The sequence below is a fragment of the Chenopodium quinoa genome, unplaced genomic scaffold, assembly GCF_001683475.1.
Source record: "Chenopodium quinoa cultivar QQ74 unplaced genomic scaffold, ASM168347v1, whole genome shotgun sequence".
NCBI classification, from domain to species: domain Eukaryota; kingdom Viridiplantae; phylum Streptophyta; class Magnoliopsida; order Caryophyllales; family Amaranthaceae; genus Chenopodium; species Chenopodium quinoa.
Genome location: NW_018745540.1, coordinates 2597590 through 2606639, shown reverse-complemented (window position 1 = coordinate 2606639; position 9050 = coordinate 2597590). Strand labels below are relative to the sequence as shown.

The following is a 9050-nucleotide window of genomic DNA, read 5'->3' as shown; positions in this document are numbered from 1 at the left end:
TATCTTATACTAGGCGTGCAATTGAGCATTCATTGGCTTTCATTTCATATACTCCAATGCAATCAAGATTAATAGACCTCTAAATGACCCCCAACTCGTGCACACACTCTTCTAAAAAAAACTTTTACTCATCACTCAAGAGTCAAGCAAGCAAAACATATAATCGTCATATGAGTTTCATCCTTGGGCACTTTTTCATCATTTTTTTTTTCATTTTTTTTTTCTCTTTTTTTCTCTTTTTTTTTTTTTTTTTAGGCATAAAATAACTATACATCTAAATAAGGGATAGGAGAAGTATTCACAATGCAAGGGATTTGGATTTCAAAGGGTTTGGATGTTAGGGAAATGGAAATAGGGGCATGCAAATCAACATATACGTACGAGAACACAGCATGAACCAATGGTAAATGAGAAAATACTCCCCCCCAAGCTATCATAAACATTGTCCCCAATGTTGAAACAATATAAGCACAAAGAGAAGGGGAAGGAGATACTAACTCATTGGTTCGGGCCCCCTTGGGAGCTCGAACCCCCGGGGTAGAGATGGTGATATACATTGCGGAAGTCGCCCAATTCCGATCGAAGACCTTCAAAGCTTGACCTCATTCCGTCAAAAGAAGTCCTCAAGTCTTCATTTGACTTCCTCATGGTCTCAAACTCGGAATTCATGCGGGCGAAGTTCGCATTCATATTAGCCATATGCTGCTCGAAGGTGAGGAATGGGTTGCCTTCACCCATGCCCTGACCTTGGTACCCCTCTTGGTACCCTTGTTAGAACTCGTACTGCTGGTGAAATTCTGGTTGTTGCTGAAATTGTTGTTGTTGATGATGTTGTTGTTGCTCTTGCTGCTCTTGCCCTTGTTCCTCTCCCTCTTGACCGGGAGCCCAAGGGAAGTCCCTCTCAAAGATCCAGTTCGCCTGGTTGTAGATGGCGGTGGCCTCGGGGTCGGGTAAGTAGGCATAGGGGCGCCTACTCACCAACCACAAATAGGGGTGGTTCCCCTCTACATCCGTGAGCCATTTCATGGCTCTCAGCGACTGCATATCCAACTGTGTTGGACCTGGAACAACCTGCTCTTCTGCAAAATCAAGGTTAAGAGCAGCAGCAATTATAGTAATCATACCACCTATGGTGATGTTGCCTGATCCTGTGGCAACATCTTCTAGGTGGTCCATAAACTAAGACCCCACATTTAAACTCGTACTACCCTCACTCAGATGCCATAGAAAGTAAAGCTCTCGAGTAGACACGACCCCTGAACTGTCTCCCCTAGCAAAAACTGTGTTCGCTATGGTACGCTGGGCGATCCTAAAGGCAGGGTGAATAATGGCTGTGGCCTTATCAGTTCTAGGGTTATACCCAAACAGCCCTGTGATTCTTCTCCAAAATTCACCCGCCATATAGTTACGGGGTTGCCTATCCTTAGGCCCCATAGTTCCAGAAACAGGCCACCCGAAAGCTTGGTTAACTCTCGCTACGGACATTCTATGTTGGGCATTCATGAGCTGGAAGGTCATGTAACGGGGGGATCTTGTGGTGTCACGGTGCACACAAAGGGAGGAGAGGAATTCTAGGGTCAGTCTCCTATAGGTTAAGGCATGTAACTCTAGCCAAGAACCTAGGTCGGCTCCCTCGAATAACATTGTGATGTCAGCTCCTACCCCTAAGGCGTCCGCCACCTCACTATCATAGAATTTGGTGGGCTTGACCCGCCTCCTACTGATTTTAAGGAAATTGGCCGAAAAGGCCTGGTCAGCGAAAACTATTCCCATTGTGTCCACTTGCGGTGGATCAACGGGAGGAGGAGGCGATGGGTTCCTAAATCTAAGGGAAGAGGTGTTTCGGGATTGGTTTCTTCTTGGCATGGTTGTTTTTATTTTGTTTTATTTAGAATGACTAAACCCGCCACACAAAGAGATCAAGACACTAAACCAATTCACCAAGCAATTTTAAGGTAAAAAACCCAAGACTTAGCCACACCAAAGGACACCACAAAGAATAATCCACACAATCACAAAAACTCACAAAACCTAAACAATTAATCCTCACAATATTCAATTAAACCCATAATGCTTTACATAAAAGCACAAATACTCAACAACTATCAATTCAACAAAGATTGCAAGCAAAAATAAGCACAAAACAACAAGTTTCAAGTATGGAAATAGTAAGTGGAAGGAACGATTATACCGAGCTTAACGTGGGTGTAAAACCCGCCAATGAACCTTCCTAGCCTTCCTTTCCCTTGCTTGAACCTTTTCCTTCAACCAATTGTTAAAATTTCAATCCAAAAGAAAACCCCCAAATTGATTTTTTTCTTCTTAGGGTTTCGGTTAATGGGTGATTTTTGGGTTGAAGATTGGAGAAAGGAGTAGTATTTTGCGTTTTTGTTGAAAAGGAGTGTTGATTATGGTGGGAAATGTTGAATTTTGGGTGAGAATTTGAGTGTTTGAGGGTTGAGAGGAGGAGTAAGAGGGGTTAGAGAGAAGGAGGAGAACCGTGGGTTTGAGAGGAAGAACAAAAAATTGTGGATTTTTTTCTTTTTTTCGAGCAGTTTCGGCCTTAAATACTTGGTATGCACGGACGTGCAGCATTGGCACGGACGTGCAGCTCAAGTCAGAACGTGCTTAACTTTCTGCCTGTAAAAGCACGGGCGTGCCATTATCGGCACGGACGTGCTGCTTTTGGCACGGACGTGCTTAACTTGGCAGAATACTTCTCAACTTTCTGCCTGTAAAAGCACGGACGTGCCATTATCGGCACGGACGTGCTGCTTTTGGCACGGACGTGCTGATTTTGGCACGGACGTGCTTAACTTGGCAGAATACTTGCTGCTTTTGGCACGTTTACTCTCCTTTTTTTTCTTTTTTTTTTTTGAGTAAAATTACTAAAATACTCGGGTTGCCTCCCGGAAGCGCTTCTTTATTGTCACTAGCTTGACCATATTACGTTTTCAATCACGAGGGATATCAAATTCATCTAAATGAACTACCTTTGTTTCTTCTTGCACGAAACCATCGAAGTATGCTTTCAACCTTTGGCCATTAACTTTGAATGGTTCACCTTTGTCGTTGGAAATCTCAATGGCGCCATATGGGAATATCTTTGTAATGGTGAAAGGGCCACTCCATCTTGATTTTAGCTTTCCCGGAAACAACTTCAACCGGGAGTTAAATAGCAAGACCTTGTCACCCTCCTTGAACTCTCTCTTGTTGATGTGCTTGTCGTGCCATGCTTTGGTCTTCTCCTTGTAGATCTTTGCACTCTCATATGCATCTAACCTCAACTCTTCCAAGGCATGGAGGTCAAGCATCCTCTTTTCTCCGGCGGATTGGATATCAAAATTCAAGGTTTTGATAGCCCAGTGCGCACGATGTTCCAGTTCCACCGGTAGATGGCATGACTTCCCATAAACGAGCTTGTAAGGGGTGGTGCTAATAGGAGTCTTGAAGGCGGTGCGGTAGGCCCATAGAGCATCATCCAACCTTGATGACCAATCCTTCCTTGACCTATTCACCGTCTTCTCTAGTATCAACTTAATCTCCCTATTTGAAATTTCAGCTTGACCACTTGTTTGAGGGTGGTAAGCCAATGACACCTTGTGCCTCACTCCGTATTTTTCAAGGAGAGCCTTGAAAGATCGCTTTGCAAAGTGCGATCCTCCATCACTTATTACGGCACGTGGCACACCAAACCTAGGGAAAATGACTTTCTTGAACAACTTGACTACTACCTTAGCATCATTTGTAGGAGATGCAACCGCTTCAACCCACTTTGATACATAGTCGACGACCACCAAAATGTATTTGTTCCCAAAAGAGGATGGGAAAGGTCCCATAAAATCTATTCCCCACACATCGAAAATTTCCAGCTCTAAAATGTTATTCAAAGGCATTTCGTTCTTTCTTGACAAATTACCGGTCCTTTGACACCGGTCACAAGCTTTAACAACTCCCCATACGTCCTTGAACATAGAGGGCCAATAGAAACCGCATTGCAATATTCTCGCCAATGTCTTGTTAGCACTCATATGTCCTCCACAAGGTGAGGAGTGACACATTGTGATAACTTCATGAATTTCATCGTCGGGGACACACCTTCTAAAAAGACCATCAACACCTTGTTTGAAGAGCAAGGGGTCATCCCAAAAGTATTGGCGGACATCATGGAGGAACTTCCGCTTTTGTTGATAGGTGAGGTCGGGAGGAAGGATGGAGCAAGCCAAGTAATTTACAATATCCGCAAACCATGGGGCCGGGGCTTGAATGATTGCGAATAATTGATCATCCGGGAATGAATCATCAATTGGCAAAGCTTCAATTTCACCTTCTACGATCGGTAGCCGTGAGAGATGATCGGCTACTACATTCTCGGCACCCTTCTTGTCCCGAATTTCTATATCGTAGTCTTGTAAGAGCAAGACCCACCTAATCAACCTTGGTTTAGCGTCCTTCTTGGACAGCAAGTACTTCAAAGCCGCATGGTCGGTGAAGACTATAACTTTGGAGCCCACCAAGTAAGACCTAAACTTTTCGATAGCATGGACGATGGCTAGGAGCTCTTTTTCAGTCGTTGTGTAGTTTCTTTGTGCTTCATCAAGAGTTTTGCTAGTGTAATAGATGGCATGGAGCTTTTTATCCTTCCTTTGCCCAAGCACAGATCCAACGGCATAGTCCGAAGCATCACACATGAGTTCAAAAGGGAGCTCCCAATTCGGTGGTTGAATGATGGGAGCCGTGATCAAAGCTTCCTTCAACCTATCAAAGGCTAGCAAACAATCATTAGAAAACACAAAAGGGGCATCCTTTACCAACAATTGAGTGAGCGGCTTAGCGATTTTTGAAAAATCTTTAATGAACCGGCGGTAAAAACCCGCGTGTCCAAGAAAACTCCTTATACCCTTCACATTAGTGGGGGGAGGGAGGCGCTCAATAACCTCAATTTTGGCACGATCAACCTCAATGCCCCTACTAGAAACAACATGTCCCAACACAATACCCTCTTCAACCATGAAATGACATTTTTCCCAATTAAGCACAAGGTTCACCTCTTGACATCTTTTTAACACTTTAATCAAATTACTTAGGCAAGTGTCAAAAGATGAACCGCAAACAGAAAAGTCATCCATAAATACCTCGATTGATGATTCAAGCATGTCGGAAAATATAGACATCATACACCTTTGAAATGTAGAAGGTGCATTACATAATCCAAATGGCATCCTTCGATAAGCAAAGGTGCCAAAAGGGCATGTGAATGTAGTCTTCTCTTGATCCTCGGGTAGGATAGGGATTTGGAGGAATCCCGAATACCCATCCAAGAAGCAATAGTGACTATGTGATGCCAACTTTTCCAAGATTTGATCGATAAAGGGGAGAGGGAAGTGGTCCTTCCGAGTGGATTTGTTCAATTTTCGATAGTCTATGCACATTCTCCACCCGGTGACCGACCTTGTAGAAATGGTCTCACCCTTATCGTTCTTGATAATGGTCATGCCCCCTTTTTTTGGAACAACTTGAACCGGGCTAACCCACTTGCTATCGGAGATAGGGTAGATTATGCCCGCTTCAAGAAGTTTCAAAACCTCTTTTTTAACAACTTCTTTCATGTTGGGGTTGAGCCTTCTTTGGTGCTCAATTGAGGAGTCATGATCATTATCAAGCAAAATCTTGTGCATGCATATCGTGGGACTTATCCCCTTAATGTCATCAATGGCATACCCAATGACACTCCTATACTCCCTCAACACAACTAGGAGTTTCTCAAGGGAAGTGTCATCAAGGTTGGTATTGACAATAACGGGATAAGTCTCATTATCATCAAGAAAAACGTATTTAAGTGAAGGGGGAAGGGGTTTAAGTTCAACCTTAGGAGGAGGCGTAGACCTCTCCTCTTTTACCTCCACCTTAAGTGCTTCAAACTCCCTTGCCTTGCCATGTAGGGGTTGGTCTAACAACAACTTGTACCCCTTAGCTTCATCATCATCATTGTACAAACTTTCCGTGAGGATCGCTTGTAGAGTATCTTTGCTATTGTTCATCATCTTCAATTCCTCCACTTCTCGGTCAAGAGTATCGATTCTATTGATATCCTCATACATAGGCTTCCTCATGGCTTGCGAGAATGAGAAAGAAATTTTCTCATCTCCCACATTCAATGTTAGCTTGCCTTGTTTCATATCAATTACCACTCCCGCCGTGTTCAAGAACGGCCTTCCCAAAATGAGAGGAACCTTGTTGTCCTCCTCCATTTCCATCACCACAAAGTCACAAGGTACAAAAACTCTTCCCACTTGTACCGGTACATCTTCAAGTATTCCCATTGGTAACCTAACCGAACGATCGGCTAATTGTATTGAGATTCTTGTTGGCTTCATCTCACCAACTTTTAAATTTTTTGCAATTGAGAAGGGCATCAAGCTTACACTTGCCCCAAGATCACAAAGAGCATCCATGGCTTCCATATCTCCAATCTTCACCGGAATTGCATAGCTACCCGGGTCACCAAGCTTTCGGGGAAGCTTGTTTTGAATGATTGCGCTCACCTCCATTGGAAGGGAGATGGTTGCACTCTCTTCAAGCCTACTTTTGTTGGACAAGAGATCTTTTAAAAATTTCGCATATGTAGGCATTTGTGACATAGCATGAAGAAAGGGAATGTTCACTTGGAGCCCTCTCATGACCTCAAGGAACTTTGAAAACTTCTCATTCAATTTTTTCTCTACCAACCTATGAGGGAAAGGAATAGGTGGCTTGTAGACTCTCATTGGGGGTTTCTCCACTTCAACTTCAACTCCCTCTCCTTTCTTTGTGTCTCCCTCAACACTCTTTTCTTTTTCTTTTCTCTCAACTTCTACCACCTCATTTTCAACATCATTCTCACTTCTCACCTCCACACCCTCATCTCTCTTTTGTGGCACATCTTCACTCATTACCGGACCTTCATACCCTCTCCCGGACCTCAATGTGATAGCCTTGACATGCTCCTTTGGGTTCACAACCGTTGAGCTTGGAAATTGACCACTAGCATTGGAGGTAGAACTCCCAACTTGTTGTGCAATTTGAGCTAGTTGATTCTCAATTATTTTGTTGTGCGCTTGAAGTTGTTGGATGTTGGAGCTCATTTCTGCATTGCTCTTCCCTTGTTGATTTATGAAAGACTCAAGAGCGGCCTCAAGGGAAGTCTTTTGGGGTGGAGGAGGTTGTTGGTTGAATTGCTGTCTTTGTTGGTTTGGATGGCGGTATGGGGCTTGGTGATTTTGTTGATTTTGGTTGTAGATGTTTTGAGGAGGGTTGTTGTAGTTGGATTGTTGGTTTTGATTGGGTTGTCTCCACCCTTGGTTTTGTTGCCTCCAACCTTGATTGAAAGGTTGCTCATTTCTTTGGTTCATGGCCGCAACTTGCTCATTAGTAGCATTGCAATATGAAGCCATGTGATCATTACCCCCACAAGTCTCACAAGACATGACTTGTGGTTGTGGTTGTGAAGAGGAGGTACCGCTTGAGGAGGTTGCTTGGTCTAGCTTGTGAGCTAGCATATCAAACTTTGAGGCAATGAGATCTATTGCACTCAACTCATGCATACCTTTCTTCTTCGGTTGACTTTCTCTTCTATCATATCTATAGGCGTAATGCCTTGCAACTTCTTCAATCATATTCTCGGCTTCTTGCACCGGTAGCTTTTTAAGACTACCACCGGCTCCGTTGTCAAGATTGGCCCTTGAGGTAGGAGTGAGACCGTCGTAGAAGCTTTGAATAATCATCCATAAAGGCAACCCATGGTGTGGACACTTCCTCTTTAGATCCTTGAATCTTTCCCATGCTTCACCTAAGGTTTCATCATCCTCTTGAGTGAAGCTTGTAATCTTCCTTCTCAATTCCGCGGTCTTTTCGGGCGGACAAAACTTCCCAAGAAATGCTTTGGTAACCTCTTCCCATGTTGTTAAGGATCCTTCTTTCACGGACCTCAACCAACACTTAGCCTTGTCCCTAAGAGAGAACCGAAACATATGCATAAAAATGAATTCCTCCGTGAGGTTGTTTTGCTTGATGGTAGTGCACAACTCAAGGAAGTTGTCTAAATGAGCTAGAGGGCACTCATTTGCACTCCCCCCGAACTGTTCACTTTGGATCATCCTTATGAGTTGAGGAGAGAACTCATAGTTGTTTGCATTGGTGGTGGGAAGAAGTATGCCACTCCGAAGTTGGAATGCATCGGGGTGGTCATAGTCTTGTAGAAGTGGAGGAGGCGGTGGGTTGGCCATCTCTTGCTCGTTGTCAAGATTATCCTCCGACTCGGAATCCGTATAAGCTAGAGAAAATTCCGGCGTGCCTTGTAGGAGCCTTCTTACGTTCCTCAAAGTTCTATTTAACTCCGGATCTACGGGGATAAGCGGTGATTGCTTACTCCTCCGTGTCATGCACAGTCAAACAAAGCTAAGGAAAACGTTAGCAATGACTATCACAAAGTAAACACGCTTAAACAAAAACAAAATAAGAAGATTATATACATATACACAAATCTAGACTCATTCAACAATAACTTATTCAATGTGACTTTGCCTCCCCGGCAACGGCGCCAAAACTTGATAGGACGTCGTCAACCTATCAAGAAATAAGACCTAACTCGGTCCTACTCAACTAGTAGCAAGGCCAAGAAAGGGTCGAACCCATGAGAGGCGTTGAATCAACCACCAAATGTTATTGTTTAAACAAGCTAGATTAAGTCGGGGGTTTTAAGTTGGTATTACGTCACACTATTCTAATTCAAATCAACTAATTCTAAGAGGTGATTAACAATATTAAGAAGGCCTAGGGCATGGGTTACACCACTTAACTTCATCACGGACCACAAGTAGCATGCATAGAAATGGTGATTTAGGGGATAAATTAGGGGAAGTTATCAAATGCACCCAACTACTCTCTCAAGCTAGAGGGATTACTTGACATCAAAACCATAACCTACTCTCGTGATTATGGGCAAGAAACAAGTGTTAAAACATCCTCACCATAACATGCAAATTCCCTTGACTAGAAATTCCTATTCTCAT

The 9050-nt window shown here is 43.5% G+C and overlaps 1 protein-coding gene across 1 annotated transcript; it reads right to left on the bottom strand.

Annotated features, from left to right (window-relative positions):
- Positions 1-771: 771 nt before the first annotated feature.
- On the bottom strand, positions 772-8468 carry LOC110716096. The gene is made up of 2 exons (XM_021894731.1): positions 3417-8468; positions 772-1179 (listed from the first exon to the last, which is right to left on the bottom strand). Exons 1-2 carry the CDS (start codon positions 8418-8420, stop codon positions 772-774), a joined length of 5412 nt encoding a protein of 1803 aa, XP_021750423.1. The 5' UTR covers positions 8421-8468.
- Positions 8469-9050: the final 582 nt, after the last annotated feature.